This window comes from Brienomyrus brachyistius, chromosome 1 (assembly GCF_023856365.1).
Source record: "Brienomyrus brachyistius isolate T26 chromosome 1, BBRACH_0.4, whole genome shotgun sequence".
NCBI lineage: Eukaryota > Metazoa > Chordata > Actinopteri > Osteoglossiformes > Mormyridae > Brienomyrus > Brienomyrus brachyistius.
The window spans coordinates 45,156,576-45,174,221 of NC_064533.1; the positions used below are offsets into that span (position 1 = coordinate 45,156,576).

Here is a 17,646-nt window from a genome sequence, read left to right on the forward strand (position 1 = left end):
ACATATCCTGTGCAATATCTACACGTTATAGTCCTTTACCTAACTTGGCTGGATGTGCATCTATAGCTTGGCGAGGTGCTTCAGTGGTTGTAAATTTTGCTCTCTTACCTCTGCCTGTGCAGATGACGCCATCGGATGTCTCGCATAGGCTTTTGCTGTCCGCGTCGGTCATGTTACAGGTCCGTGGGAACTGGCAAAGCTTTCCAAACCAGCCGTCGCTGCAGATGCACCGACCGCAGGAGCAGAAGCCGTGACCTGACAGACAGAGACCAGGGTCACTCTATATATCCAATGATCTCACACTTTTATCGAAAGCAAATTATAGTACAGGGAATGGTCACAATTTATGTGTGCTCCCTGGGGCTTGAACATATGACCTTGTGGGATTGGTGCAATGCTCTTGTTGAGTTACAGGAGCTTTTTATCCATTACCGCATGCGGGTTCCTTTTGTGCTTGGTGCTAAAATCATATAATCAGCGTTGTATTATCCGTGCATTTGATGGATTTCAGCATTTCTAACTGTTTATAACAGCTTCAGACACTTTACTGTGTAGATATGTAACTAGACAGTAGGGTGTTGATGGAGTTTCATTGTGTTAAGGTACTGTCAGGGCTGCACTGGTCGTCTGGCATACTGGACATTTTCCTGGTGAGCTGAGGTGTATGTGGGCAGCCCTGGGTACCATTAACCAGTCCAGCCAGTATGATTTGGGTTTGCATGGTTCAAGCTGAGGAGTCTGATCTGGTGCACAGTCCAAGACACTTGGATTCCTTTACATTTCACAGAAACAATGTTATAATTGTTGACAGCGATGCGTTGATATTTGTTACCATGAAAATAATTTGAGGATGTAAGATTTTTTTTTTTTTATGTAAACGTTATAGTACTTTATTATGGTTTTCATTTCCATCTTGTAGTTCCACCATATGGGTATCAAAGGCAGAAGCTTGAAATTTGATTATTTTTTTTGTTTCATTAAGGAATAATCTGTGTTGCTTGCGATCTGAAGGGTCATATATGCATGTCCTATCATACAATACTTTGGTAACTTGTAAGAACTCTAAAATAAATGTGCTGCACAAAAGATTGTGTTGATATATTGTATAACGGGCAATAAATATAAGAAACATTCTAAAGCCCTGGAGAGCATAACACATAAATGAAGGAGAAAATTGCATTTTTAAAAGGAAATAAAAAAGAAACAATGAATCGGTTGCAATAGCGTATTGTAAACAATCTGTGAGTCCCAACCTGGTAGTTTTGATGGGTAGTCTTGTAAATATGCAACAAAGTTTAAATTAGACTAAATTCACAACTAAGAAGTTTGCACATGGAGACCTGCCATAGAGTGCATGCATTTTTCTTGGCATTAAAGTTATTTTTATGAATAATAAGAATGAAAGTTAAATTTAGAAAATACTGCTGGAAATTATATGGAATATGCACTATCAATGATAAAAACATAACGTTTTTTGCCTGTAAAATGTATGATATTGATACATCTTTATGGTCGCCTGGCTTCCAAACATGCCAGTGTACTGCACTGTACAGGAAACTAGGAAAATATAATTTCAATGATGTCATTCTCTGTATTCCGCAAAACCTGTGAAAAATATACAGAAAGTGCTGGAAAGTTAAAGTGTTAAAGTGTTTCGTGTAGGAAGATGTGCTTTGAGTTCAACTGCACTCATTGTCAAAGCAACCTCTTCCAGTCTCACATTTTAGTTCATGGAAGTTATTTTGCAATACATTTTATTAGACACTTTGAAAGGTTTAGAGTACTCCTGTATTTAAGCACAAGGCAGACAAAAGGTACACACTGTGATTAATTCTGATTAGGCAAGCTTCATTTTGACTACTCAAAAATTAGTCACAAATCAGTCAAACCCTGAAAAAAAAAATTGATAGACTTCCTATGTCATTTTGTTTGATCTGTGGAGACGATGCTAATGACTGCAGTAACAGAGCTTCATTGCTATATACGGGAAGACTCAATTTTGCTATGAAATGAATACTCTGGTGAATATCGCATCTGGTACATCACTACTTTTATCAAAAAAGATCCGACACAGTCCCTACATACATATTCATCCTTTGACCTCTTACACTTTTGATTGAAATTTCTAAGTGCTTGGCTGTGAGCTGAAAGCAAACGGCTATTTCATTTAAATTTTAAACATTTCTAAAACTTTTTACTTAAATAAAACAAAAGAAGTGTTGTCATGCCCTGCGTTATGGTGGGCCGGGATGCTGTAACGATTCCAAGGGCCCCTAAGTGACAGGGGCCCTCACAAATGTAGAATATATATACTGGTCCCTGACTTCAGAATATCAGAATAGGAAAATTGGACAGACATTTAGGCATGAGAATGAGTTGGGTGATGTGTCTAAGCTTAGGAAGCTCACAGTACCGTACAATACAGTAATTCCCACAGCAGGTGTTGTACAGTGTGCACCAGCTAGCGTAGCGGTACTGGGTGTACAACTGCATAAAATTTTGTTTTGGATTTCTGTTTTGATCCCATTCCTTGACAAAGGACAGCTGGGCATATATTTCACAGTTGTCCGTATTGCATCAATGCATGCATGCATCATCGATAACACGTCCGCGTCCAGGCTAATACCATAAAGCAAAGAACAAAATCCAAGGCAGATCCTGGATGTGATGCTGGTGCTTTCCAGTAGGTACATACAAACACTCAGCAAGATATAGTAAATAATACCATTTCACTTGACCCACATTAGGGCAGGGAGTAGAAACCCATTGTGTTACAACAGAAAATGAGATAAGCCTCTAAAATATATAACAAAACATTGTCTGCACACATTTTACATGCAAATCACAACTGCATCTGTCCCTTCATACTATGCCAGAACGTGTAGCACTCTTCTTTATGGATAGGATGGAAATTATGTAATTTCCATTCATCAAAGTGTACAGCCTCAATATATTTTAATAAAATACTTAAACCAGACTCCATTATGTCAAATCATTTAGATCCCAAGTTTTCTGGATGAACAGCATAAACAAATAATTTGATCTCCCATCCTCTGAGAACATTTAATTGCCCCGGAACTGTGGCACACATCCCTTTGATTAAGTTGCATCTGGTGTGTCTCGTTATATAGGCAATGCAATGTACACTGGTGTACACCAGCATGCAAATAGTTAATATTACATTGTGATTGGCTCGTCTCATGTGCAGATCTGGTGGAATGGACAGGATTTGAATTACATAACCCTGTTTTATAACTATATAAATAATGTGCTTTGTTCTACCTCATAATAATGCATTAAATGCATTCACCTTTCCATGGATGACGTTCATTATATATAATCAGCAAACCTGATACCAATTAAGATTTTTTTTTTTCTTAGTTCTTAACGATAAAGAGCCTTAAGTCTCTCTGAACAGGCCAGCACAGAGGGCAGTTGGCCTCAAAGGACAAGATCTTTCATCTGCCCGTGCTTTGGTCAGCAAATCCTGGCAATTAGATGGCATTAAGTTCTAATTCTTCTGTGATGTTTGCCCTTTCTTCTGTCCGGTAAGTAGATTTGCGAGCCAGACCAGAAGTGATGTGACTCAAAGTTAAATAAGGAGAAGACAAGGCTTTGCACATCAGCAGACTTGGAAGGAACCTTTTCAGAGAAACCCATGGTAAATGAAATGTTTTTAACGCCACTCTGGTGAAGGATTATGCAAAAATATATACATATTTAAACTTAATTTTGGCAGCATGGTCCCATGGGAAGCATGTATGAGTGTTACAGGAATTACATCCAGGTGTATTCTACAATACTTCTTGTCCCTTTAAGATAAGGGATATATGCTGTTGACTGTGATGGACCACCATACATTGAAATATTAAAACAAAACCAGGTGGGAATGTTCGATAAAAGAATGTTGTTATCTTATCGTCTTGTTGATAGATGCTGCTGTAAGCTCACTGGATGGATGGATGGATTGTGCTGCTAAAGAAAAGTTTGTTGCCTTACATGACGTATAGGCAGTTGCCAGCCCCCCCCCCCCCAAAAAAAAAAAATAATAAAAAAATAGGGGCCCCATGAAGACTGCTTTAACAGAAGTTACTTTTATGTATTACAGGTAATATGATTATTAAAATTATAGTGACATGTCTTATTTGCATTTTTAATATGGACAGCCCCCCTCCCCCCATCCGAGCTATAATAGGGTCTTAAATTTGGCAGATCAGTGCGCTGGGGTGATACCTCTCACCCTCTCAATCGGCAAATTTTACTGACAGCAGTTCCGCCCCCTCATCCTGATCGATACGTTTTACCAGTAGCACCCTGTGTTTTGATTAGCATATTGTTCATGGTCCATCATTTTTAATTCCCCCTCCCTACCCATGCTAGCCTAAGCACCCTTATAAATCTGATCTTGATCTCATGTCTTTCGGTATGAAGCGGCTGAAACAATAATACAATATAATCGCTACCCATTCTAATAGCAGAGATCGAAGTGCCTGAAAATATTTTAGAGCAAGGAAGCTTAAAAACTTTTAAATCGATACCTTGAACTGCGAGAATTTATTTACATCTGGGTATATCATAGCAGAGAAACTGTGATGAAAACAACAGATTGTTATATAGTTGTCTCTGCAGTCTGCCAGCCACGTGCCTCCGGGGCTGTCCAGGGCTGCATCAGCACCTGTCACAGGCGCTCCCACGGCCCTCAGAGAAAGGCTTGTCTTGGAGCTTTCTGGCGTGCAAAGAAAATGCAGGTGATAGGATGGTTTTGTGTCTGTGAAAAATGCCCATCGAGATGGAGGTGTGACTTGAAGGGAGCTCGGTGTCTGCTTTCCAATATTCAGCTGTCAGCCATAACAATCCTGCGGAGACTAGCAAGTGGTGATATTATACTTTTTTATTTATATTATTTGACTTGTACATTATTTTCAATTTTCATTTGAAATAGTTTAATTTTGATCCGTTTTCAGTGTGTTTATTAATTTCGGTATTTGTTGTAGGTATATTGTTTCTAGGGATAAATGGAGAGCTGATGTTTCTGATCTTTGGAGAATCCTGGGCGAATACACACAGCACATTATGTGCGAATGTCTTGTTCCAGATGCAGTCATCTAAAAGCTATATACACTGGATTGTGTTTTCTCAAACACAAAACGTTAGCTAAAGAGTTTTTAAAAACTGGAATTATTTGACGTTTGCTTTTATTTTACTTCAGTTAGTTTCAGAATCAGTATTTATAGTTTTGTCGCATCGTCATATCTTAAGTTATTAATTTAAAATTAATAAATTAAGTTATTAATGTTTTAGTTTTTCTTAATGATAATAACCCTGCTACCTTTTGAAGAAACTGATAAAGTTCTAGATGTCTTCTTAAAGCAATAAATAAATAAATACGCATTAAATATAGGACTAGAGATAAACAGAGGGGTAAAGTAAGGTCAGCTGATGACTAAAGCTTAAACCAATAAGACTTAATAAAATATTAACATAATGCCTTACATAACACTATTTAAAATATAATTTAACGCATAAAAATTAGGTTTACATTTAAGAGCGGTTGTGTTAAAAAAGTTACTTCTAAAACTCAAAATAAACAAAATTACAGCATCTAATTAGAACATTACTCTGACAGGACAGGCTTATACTGATTCATATAATCAATATTTTTTTTAAGAATGTGTGCTTCTTCCTGAAGAGTATGCATTAAGTCTGCAAGACATATAATCTGGTTTAACTATAGCCTCCTCTATAATTAAGGAAAAAGTGAAAAGAGGAAACAATTGGACTCCACAGCAGTTAAAGGTGCATCCTTCATCCATACATTGTAAGTATGAAGTACAAGACAGGACCCAAGAGTTAGTGATAAGCCCCTTGCTGAATATACTGTAAACATGGTTATGGAAAGAATGAGACTGACCACCACAGACGTTGCCTTCCATGTCCTCACACTGGCGGTCATCGCACTCGCAGTTCTTCCCGTGCACCCTCGTGTCCCCCAGAGGGTGACAAGTACACTGACCACATTGGCACTGCCCTGCAACACAAAGGACATGGTCATATTGAACTGTGCTGAAGCACAGCAGGTCCAATTTCTGGGCCTCTACTGTCCCCGAATGAAACACAATAACACGCTTAACGTTTTATAACATTTGCTGGACATCCAAGTCCACTGTGTTTGACAGAAACCTTTTATGAACAATTCGCAAGTTTGAAATTTCCGGTGGAGTTTTGTCATGACTCTATTCAGAGTACAGACACTCCTCTACTTATGAACTTTCAGCCATACAAACGAAGAGGACAGCAAGTCCAAATTGTGTTCCTTGGGCTCCCGTTTCCTGTCTGCAACATAATTTTTTTTCTCGTCACCAATTTCGTCTAGTACCAGTCTACTCCCACCGCACAGCAGCTTAACGTGCGTACTCCCAGCATCCCAGCTCTTTGTATTTACGTAAACCCTTAAACTGATGTTGAATAACGACTTATGAACATTTCAAGTTACGAACAGTTGTTCGGAACGTAATTCGTTCGTAAGTAGAGGAGCGTCTGTATACAGTATGTGCTATACACATATGTACAATTAAGGTCACAATGTAATAAAAGTAAACTCTCCTCACAGGAGGCACCAGAAATAAGTTGGTCACAGCACTTGAGAATTTCCCAATCCTTCCCTACAGTACATACTACCTTGGTGTAACAGCAATGGAGTGTTCACCTTACCCCAGTGCTGTATGTAAAGGAAGTTTTTTTTTTTACATTTATAAAGTAAAAAATACTTCCTGTGACGTTAAATTAAAGAGTTTTTTTGTTCATTTGCTCCCAAAAAACAACATAAAAACAACATGTAACGGTTTTCTGCTTCGGGTTCTTTGGGGCACATTGAAAAAAACATTTTGGCAGAAGCACTATATCAAAATAAACTGAATTTTCTCAGCATGATACAATAAGGTTTAACAGCTGTAATAAAAAAAATTTAATAAGCAGAAAAGTAGTATCTAAAATGAAGCTGAAGGAGAAAAAAAATGAAAGTCAAAATGATGAAGATGGAGAAGAAAGTATAGAGGAAAGCGATTAGAAACAGGAACGATATCAGTTACATAACTGAGTAGCTGCGTATGATGCTGGATAAAATACACCCTGAAATTATGTATAGTCATAATTATCGGACTACATACAGTAAAAGGTCTAAGAGAAAGTTTGGAGTTTCTAACAGAACTGGATGCCTGGGAGTCTTGGTATGCATGAGCCAGAGAATCTGGCCAGTTTGCTTGCACTATGTCTATCACAGAAACCACAGCTCAACTTCAAATTCCACTGGTCTTTACCAATGGAGCTCTCTGATTGGCGCATCAGGCTACACATATCCCCCTATTGTATCATGTGAGATTAACTTCTGAAATAGAATACTGTTTATAACAATTCTGTTTATAACAATTTCTGAAAATTCCCATCAGAACATGACAGTGTGAGTGAGAATATAAAGAGACGCAGAGAATACAAAGATTGCTTAAAGTATATTTTGATTTCAAATGGTTTAAGATGGTTTTACTTTTGAGCTGTGAGGAAAATATGACCTTTTTCATGGCCTCAGTTTACACATCTGGGATCAGTTGAAATGCACCTCTTACTGCCACATGTGGTAACCTAATTACTTTTGGTGAGACACAGAGACCAAAAACACCAACAACACACCGACCATTTAGCACACTGAAGCAGCCATTCATGTAACCTTTGCTGAGTGCTGATTGTCAAAGCAAAATTCTGATTCTACGCAGGTGAATTTATTCTGCTAGTCATCTATCCTGGATTATCACCCACAGTTATCTCTTGGACTGCATCCATGGAGCTACATGACTATTGCGTCTCACTGTTGATTGACTATATTGCAAAGTGGTCTTTCTAATAGCAAGGTTATTAGGTAAATTTATGATAAATTATGGCCTATCTTGGTAGACGTTGACTTGCCTACCTGAGAATGCACTGCTGCTGGTAAACTGCCTCTTCCAAGGAAACACACCGGTGATCACACTGATATCAATTCTCATTCATCTGCTCGTGCAGTGAATTAGGGGACATTGCATTCCAGGGAGGTGTACTTGGAATGTGCCCTTGACTATAGCTAAATGGTACTAAAGTGTAACAAGGAAGACTTCAGGAAGATTAACCAGAGTGCCATTATTTAGGGTATGTGACTGTTGTAGATGTGTAATGGCTGAATGGACAACGGAATGATAGTTTGAGGAAGTGTGGATTTCCTGGCACTGGGTAAGAAGTAAACCCATTGTTTGCTGTACTCAGTCTTTATACAGGATTGAGATCCGTTTCTTTGAGGCCCAGTACAGATGCCCAGGTAGTGATGGCCGCAGGTTAAACCCTTCCATAGTCCAATGACTGTTCTGATTTTAAGTGCGTGATTCTGTTCATAATTTCATCTTGAACGAAAGTTATAAATGGATGCATGGTGCTATGCAGAAGTCTTAGTCAGGCAAAAGACATTATGTTTAAACTTATCTGTGCAGTAAATGTATATTTGCTCAGAAAAAAAACACATTTTTACATAAAAAATATACACAAATGAACAGAAATACAATAAAAAGTGCAAACATCTTGTGTTCTCTGAGGTTTACCTGACACATTTCTACAGGCATTAGTTTTATACCGACATTAACGTAATTTTAAAATAATATCCTTTGGGTTCCCTAAGAGTTTTGCAGAGAAACATAAAAATACACTGATTATATATATTTTTAAATTATGTCTATTACATAATTAGCAATATATATTGCAATTAATGGTCAATTATAATATGGTTGTCCGTTGTTTGAAGGTATTATTAAATATGTAACTTTAAAGACAAGACTACTCAGAAACACTTTCTCTCACAGAGCGCCGTTTTAGCGTTAGATATAAATGAATAGCTATTGAGGGTGCTTGGCAATTCACATAATTACAAAGAATTGTCTTTCACTGACAGAGCAACACTACACGAGCAGCTGAGAGGCTTGTCCTTTCGCTTCCGTATCATCAAAGTAATCACACTCATTGTGCCAGAATCCCAACCAGCGATGGTAATTAGAGCCTTTCAGCACGTTGAAAAGCACCTCCTGCTGCAGAATCCAAGTTGTTTTCCTGCCCATTAGGGTCACCATAGTAACATTGCTAACATGAAGTCTTTGTCTCAGTTGTCAACATAATGCACTCATGGTTAGTCAGCTATGGCAGGACGTGAGAGTTAGACATGTTTTATAGTCAGGTACAAAGTTCATCCCAATGTGGAAAATGCGCTGATAATTACATTGCCATTGTTGTAATTACGCTTTTCCAGGATTTAATGTTCCAAACACGAAACAAAGGACATGCTGCTGAGTTTGATGAACATGACTAGGCTTCTACGTCATTTGTCAAGCACCAAAAAGAAAAAATACCAGTAAAAAATGTCAGCCTTATGGAAAAATTGATATTAATATTAATGATACAGAATTACCAAAGGAAATCGTTAAATTTTAGGAATTCTTGTCAGTTTATTTAAACGGCTTCTGTAGGCTGGGGTGTCACGGATACCTTCTGGTAATGTATCATGTATTGGTGGACATTCTGTTGATTCCTCTATGACAAGTTGATCTTGAAAATTAATTTGCAGGAAAATGTCAGCTGCACAGTAGATTTAATCGCAAAAAAAGTATATGCATTTCCAGATTCAGATGACTTCACGTTAAATTGGTAGAGCATTGGAATGAGTTGCATACTGCCATAGGATAATTATCCTCATGCCCCCTGCCCCGCCTCACCATTTTTAGCTGTCATTTTCTGACACCCACAAATGCATAGGCGAGAGGCAGACAGAAAAACATCCTGCGTCTTCCTGCCAACCTCCCAGACTGCTTTCCAGATAAGGCCGTCTGCTTGATCCTGCTACCATAGCAACAAATGATGTCATGACATATTTGACTCATCAATTACCTTTCACCTTGCAGTTGCCCCTTCTAACTGGGGGTCTATTTACTTTCTACTTGGTGTATTTTATTTTTTTTTTATTATTATTTTAAATTATAAGCTTTTATATGAAACACAAAATGAAACTACAGTAAAAGAAAAAATATATTTTATACATAAAAATATATTAACTCCAGCAACAGGAAAATAAAAAACACAAAAACGACAAAGATCCTTTCTCAGTCTTTCGTCCATTTTCCAGTTTAATGTCCTGCTATAGTACATACAGTAATACTGAAGATGATATTCATATTCTTATAATCTCAAATTCTTAGACTCAACAATTCCCATTACGGTTACATTTTAATCTCTTTTTTTTTGACAATCCAAATAATCTTATTATTTCATATATCAACCTTCCTGCCGAAATCTCGCATTAGAAAAGCTTGGTTCTTTATGTTGGATTTTTGCCATGTTTGATTATGTGGATAATGAATGAAACTTTATAAACATCTGAGAATTACTACACGTACATATAGATATTACAGTAGTTGCATACAGATTATTTGAGGTAATGCTACTTGCACCTATGTTTGTCCATCCGTAGGTTTTCTGTTACCTCTTTTCCTGCTCACGGTTGCAGGGAGTCTGGAGCCTATCCCAGAGACTACAGGCACAAGGCAGGGAACAACCCAGGGCACAGTGACACACCATTCACACCTATGAGCAATTTGGCAACTCCAATTAACCTCACCATGGGAGGAAACTGGAGTACCAAGAGTGAACCCTATGACTACAGCAGGAGAACATGCAAACTCCACACACATGGAACCCTGGTGAAGCCTTGAATCCCAGAGGTATCAGGTGATAGTACAGCATCACAGGGGCTCCTAGGATCTATCCCAGGCACCATGGGGTACAACCTGGTCAGGATGCCTGGAGACTGCAGTTCCCTCATTATGGCCAACTGAAAGATGACTATAACTCTAATCTCATGTATTTGGAATTCAGAAGGAAACCAGCACAACAAAATGGGAAGAAACCCCACACAGACAGAGTGGAGACAGGATTCAAAATCCCAATGCAGGACGCAAGTGGCAATTAGTGCCGCCCACCATGTCCAACTTCATGAACATCATGTATAAAACCAAACATACATAGAATATCCATGACTCTCAACTTCTACCTACGGTATTGAGCAAATTAAGGAATGTACATTAAACCAGGAATGAAGCAAACCAGAATGCCACATAACTAAGGATACGAAGACCCTTAAACCAAGACAATCTTTGTCATAGGATGTACATTAGCGCTGGGTATCAGTGCAGCCTCGCACCCCCACACTAATGGATTGATCCCCACATAAAGCCTAACCCTGCCTTAGACTGATGTGCTTTTATAAATCTCCTTTTTTCTGACTTATGACTTTTCTTCCCACTGTAAGTTGATGATGCACAGAGATGTAATCGCTTTATTAAACTGCTGCTGAGGTTTTGCCCTCCAGTTTGCTTATATTTTGTATATTTGTTTATGTTTTGACTTTGTTTTTTGTTCTGCCATGGGAAGGCAAAGCGAAGAGTGTAGCACTCTGCCTTTGAAATGGGCAACTAAAAGGGTACCAGCCTATGATGGTTAGATGGTCAACGTCCAGCATCTTGCTAATGATAGAAGATTTTAAGATAACTGCTACATTTTCAACTATATCAAAAGAACGAACCCCTGAATGCCCAGAGGAAATGAACGGGATGAGGGAGTAAATCACTTTCGTTTAGAAGTTGTGTATTGAAAGATAGACTGGTCAGCCAAATGTCAGCCAAATGTTACTTAAATGGTTGTACAGTAATACACAGCAAAATAATGCTCAATTTTTGTTCCTCTGTGTAGCTTTTCCACACACTACACGATGTAAAAGTTTCCCATCTCTACATAATTCTCACAGAAGCACAAAAGAAATTGTATTTACCCATCTTTTGAGCTTTCAAGGAGCACATAATGCATACACTGTACAGCACTTTGAAAGTATGCAAAGGACAGTATCAGTTCGACAGTATATTCACAATGTGTGGATTTGAATATCTCCCTTTTTACTAATAAAAATAATAAACAACTTGCTAATGTAAATATCCATCTATCATCTTCTAAGGGCTTATACAGGGTCACAAGGATATGATGAAGTATCAGTGTTTGGTACCTGCTTTTGTCATGTTCAGGGCCCACAGACGGCATGTTACTCTCCCTAACACTGGTTAACTGCCCTGCACCTGAAGACAGGGCAACAGAATGGACTTCAGATACACAGCTCCTATGTCCAGTTCTGTAATGGCCAGTTCTCATTCTATATTTAATTCTGTTAAACACCCAACAAACATTAAATTATACCGCTGTTTAGATAAACCCGTGGAGTAACACTGTCCAGCAAAACTTATAAATTAGGTTATATTTAAACGGCAATGCTATCTGTAAAATGTCAAACTTGTCATGAGGTAAGGGTTGATAAAAGTTTTTTTCAGGCAGAGGTGTACACCTTCTGTCACCCCACGGATTTTCTCCAGACAGTTGCCAGTGTTAGGTGACATTTACTGTAGTTGACTGTTAAGTGACTTTTCTCCATTCGGTAATCATTTTCTTCAGTGGTAAGGAGAGGAGAATCAGATTAGGGAATTGGAAGAGAGTGATTGCAATCAGCCATTATTCAAATCATTTAGATTTTAATAGATTGCTAATCATCACAAGGCACTTCAGCAACATATCTTTCTGCCAGTCAACATCTGCAAGTTGATTTATTCCACTTTAAATAATGTCACTACCCTACCTACCCATAGCAAAACAAAGGCTAGCTCCAACAACAGGAAAATGAAAAACACCACAAAAATGACAAAGATCCTTTCTCCGTCTTTCATCCATTTTCCAGTTTCAAGTCACTGTCATGCATTACTCACTAGCATTCTCTCTGTTATACTCGCACACTGTCACACAATACTCACTAGCATTCTCTCTGTTATACTCGCACACTGTCACGCATTACTCACTAGCATTCTCTCTGTTATACTCGCACACTGTCACACATTACTCACTAGCATTCTCTCTGTTATACTCGCACACTGTCATGCATTACTCACTAGCATTCTCTCTGTTATACTCGCACACTGTCATGCATTACTCACTAGCATTCTCTCTGTTATACTCGCACACTGTCACGCATTACTCACTAGCATTCTCTCTGTTATACTCGCATTACTCACTAGCATTACTCACTAGCATTCTCTCTGTTATACTCGCACACTGTCACACTTTAAATGTTACTGCTTTTAATGGTGTTTTACTAAAGCAGTAGCGTTACTATAGGACAATTACTTCAGGCAGCAACTACATAAAATTTAGTCAATAAATATATTTATTTTCTGTCTGAATAATATACTGCAAATATTATGATTATAGAACTATTTGTGTGACATTTGTCAAAAATGTTGTAATCTTGCAAACCCCATCCCCCCCATTCCTTCATAGCCAAGATGTGCATAGTATACTGAAATGTAATAATAATAAAAAAAAATCCATCCATCCATCCATCCATTTTCCAAACCGCTTATCCTACTGGGTCGCGGGGGGTCCAGAGCCTATCCCGGAAGCAATGGGCACGAGGCTGGGAACAACCCAGGATGGGGGGCCAGCCCATCGCAGGGCACACTCACACACCAGTCACTCACACATGCATTCCTATGGGCAATTTAGCAACTCCAATTAGCCTCAGCATGTTTTTGGTCTGTGGGGGGAAACCGGAGTACCCGGAGGAAACCCCACGACGACATGGGGAGAACATGCAAACTCCACACACGTAACCCAGGCGGGGACTCAAACCTGGGTCCCAGAGGTGTGAGGCAACAGTGCTAACAAAATGTGAAACATCTCATACATCAAAAACAATTTAATTTTATCTTATACCTCATTGTCCGGGAACACGTCAGCTCATCATACAGCTGATTCTCCTCCACTCACTGTCATTGGTTGGTTGTTCCACTATTAAAGTCTCACTTGGTAACACTGGAAGATCTTTACTTTTATTATCCACTTCTCTAGTACGAAGCAAGTCTTCAGGGTGTTTTGATTCTGGCTGACTTTTCTCATGCTTGGTTCTGACACATTTTGTGTGGCTCGTATTTCAATACAAATATGACCAAAAACCCTTTCGTTTGCATCCAGTTACTGGTTAAAGCTACTGGCCTCCGCTCCTGGATGTACCTCTGCCTGCTGCACCGTGCTGTGTGCAGTAGGTTCTAGTCCCTGCTGCCACCTTCACCTGCATAAGTGGTTGGAAGATGGATATAGATCGATGTAGTCAACCAACCTATGCAGACATTGTCTGGTCGTACAGGTTACCTAGTCATATAAAACCACTGTGCTAACCATGGTTAATCCAGCCTGCATGGTGCTGGGTCACACCAGCCCTGACAACACAGAATGAGTAGTGAGTAACTCATAAATTCACACTATTGTTTTACCGACTTGCTCCAGACACTCAGACAGCTACTATCAGTAATTATACCGCAGACCAACTAACACGCCAAGAACTGCAATGACTTATTACTATTATTACTTGCAGACTTCAGAAAGCAATGTGCAGTTAATTATTTCCCTCCATGATCAGGTTCCTTCCCTATGGAACACGAGAACATGCAGAACATGTGATATCCACATCCGTCATCATACTCTCTTCTATGTTCATCCAAGCTGTGCCGTGACTCGCTGTCATGTCTTCCAGGCCCCTTATCTCACCCCCCCCAGAAACAGTGGGGGGATGTTTGCTGACAACAGGCCAAATTCATTTTCGCACCAACTGGCACTTAGGCGCTGTCCACTCGGTGGGCAGGAGAAAGGCCTGCCGGCGTGTCACAGATCTGACCTGGCTAATACTGCATAGTGACGAAGTATTAGTGCTGCAGTGTCAGATAATATCACAGATTAAAAAAAAAAAGTCCATCTATCAATGCATCCATCCATCCATCCATCCATCTATCCCATCCACTGCTTATCCTGTTCTGTGGCTCATAAGAAGTTTCAAGTGTTTTTGTAGCACCTAAAATTATTTCATTAACACTGCAGAACCATTCTTTTGCGGCTTTCTGAAGCAGCTCTCTGGCTATCGTATGAGATCTGGAATGGCTACTCTTCACGTGACATTACTTACACTCAACTATAAACCTTAGCTGTGTATGATGGAGAGATATCCACATAATTCTTGGTCCTTCTATAGGGAGCCTCTTTCCAATAATTTCGCCCACACTCAAACAGGGTGAAGCCTATGTTGGCGCAAAGCGTGGTAAAGAGGCCCAGGTTATTTACCTCTGCCGGAGCACGGTATGATGGACGTTCCCTGACACCGCCTCAGACTGGCCTCAGGGGACAGGTGACATGAAAGTGGATGCTCGCATTTCTTCCCAACCCAGCCGTCCGTGCAATCACATCTCCCACAGTTGCACTGTCCATGACCTTCACTCCGCAGAAGGAGAGAGAGAAAAAAAAGAGAGATAAAAAAGGATTGATTGTCCACGAGCTTCAGAGCTGGCAGCCTTGTAGACTTAAGGCTGGCTTCAGCCATGCCTATGTCAGTGGCTGCGAGGGAATTAGGCTCTACCTATGATCTTCACTAATGGGGATGTATGGAGATGATGGGATTGATGGAGGGTTATTTTTAAGCTTATTAGAAAACTGACATGTTTCTCGATGTTATAGAAATTCCCCAAAAGAATATCTGGAAACCTGGATTACAACGCTTGATGATGACACAAATTCACAAACATAATATAACATGCAATTTGTTATCATAGATGCACTATTCATACTACTTGCTTCCTCAATGCTTAATAATTTATAATATATATGCCATAATTTACAGGTATAATTAAATTAGTGTACTTTCTAAAATGTATTCAAATATGTCACAGAGCAGTGCAATTCCTCTGAACATTGTTTATAATGGCTGTTTTACATCATGTTTGTTTGTTTAAGAGTAAAATATATTAATTTAAACCGGTGTCAATTTAGATTTAGTGCACCTTCATAATGCATTTATACAGCATTCATTAAACATGAGGTGCTTCATAATGCTTGTTTGTCATTAATGTATATTAATGTTATTGTATATTACGGTTGTCGTCTCGTTTATTGAAATATTATGAATGCAATGCTTGAAGATTTTAAGGTATGCTTACAGTACATGCTGCTTATGAATATTATGTGGATGCATTATAAATGCATTATGAAGGAGCACTTAAGGTAAATTGTTACCAAACTTTTTTTGTGTTTTGGACACACGCACACACAGGTTTGTAATTATATCTTTGTGGGGATTCTCCATTCATTTCTATGGGGAAAACTCTAGTCCCAACATGACAACCTTAGCCCCTACCCAGCCCTAACCATAACCATAAATAACCAAACAAAATATAAGACTTTTTAGTTTTTTGATTGCATTCACAGATCTTTGTGGGGACCTGAAAAACGGTCCCCACAACGTCAAAATAACAGGTTTTTATTACATTGTGGGGAACATTGTTTTTGGAATAACCAGGATATTAAATATGTAAAGTCTTTACCAGGCAATTTCTTCTCTGTTCTCTGGAATTAAAACAGAAATGTATCTCGTGCAAAGAATGATTTCAAGGTCAGCAAGTTCAAAAACAATGTGTAGGATCTATGTCTTATAATGCAAAGTGTGCTCTGTATTAGGAAAAATGATTTAAAATTAACACTGTAATTTTAAATTTGAAGAGAAAGCAATGCATTGATAATTCAGCGTACCAAAGAAATGCTACTGGCAGCTCAGAATCAATTACAGAGAAATTATGTATTACCACACAACGGATAGTGCAAGAGAAACTTGGACAGGATAGTAAAAAGAAATGGATTCTCCGATGGGCTGCTCCGTCTGTCTCCGTCGTATCATCTTGAAATTCATATCTGCATTTATCCTGCAAATCTGAGGCAAACGGAAGTGTCCCCCCCCCCCCCCCTTACCAGAGCAGAAGTCGTCTGAGTATCTGTCGTAAACGGAGTGGCAGCTCCTCTCGTCACACTCACAGGTTTCTCCGTGAATGTCCCCCCACTCGCCAGAGGGGTCTACATCGTAGCAGGTGCATTCCCCACAGATGCATGTCCCTGTGGACATAGATGATGGCGTTAATGCGCGTCGACGTGCTGCTGCACAGCTGCCCTCTCTCCACAGAGAAGTAGTTTGCTATAATATCCATGGTGTCAGTATTATATTTAACCCTCATTAATCAGTATTTCCATGTCTTTCACAATCAGACGTCAAAGGGTGCTCTACTTCTGCGATTCATTGCATAAGTATTCTTTTATTTCTGTCTGCTATACAGCTGATTTTGGATTCGTAAATATGCGTTGGGAAGTAAGAAACAATAAAATGTCCAACAAATTACCCAATGTCACAATGTCAATATATTTTAACGAAAAGAACTTTCAGATAGACTTTTGACAAATCCATTAATTCGTTTTCCAGAACCATTTGTCCTATGCAGGGTTGTGGGAATCCGGAGCCTATCCCAGAAAAATCAGGCACAAGGCAGGGAACAACCCAGGATGGGGCACCAACCTGTCACAGGACACACTCACACGAGACACACACACATTCACACCTATGGATAGTGTGGTAACTCCAATTCGTCTTAGCACCTTAGCGTGTCTTTGGACTGCGGGAGGGAAACC

At 39.2% G+C, this 17,646-nt stretch overlaps 1 protein-coding gene across 1 annotated transcript in view; it reads right to left on the reverse strand.

Annotated features, from left to right (window-relative positions):
• itgbl1 (integrin, beta-like 1) overlaps positions 1-17,646 on the reverse strand; it is a 46,194-nt gene that overhangs the window by 6,401 nt on the left and 22,147 nt on the right. The window contains exons 6-9 of the mRNA XM_049006090.1: positions 16,939-17,079; positions 15,265-15,411; positions 5,912-6,028; positions 109-255 (exon numbers count right to left, since the gene is read on the reverse strand). Coding sequence (XP_048862047.1) covers positions 109-255; positions 5,912-6,028; positions 15,265-15,411; positions 16,939-17,079 — 552 coding nt within the window. The remainder of the gene's footprint in view (positions 1-108; positions 256-5,911; positions 6,029-15,264; positions 15,412-16,938; positions 17,080-17,646) is intronic.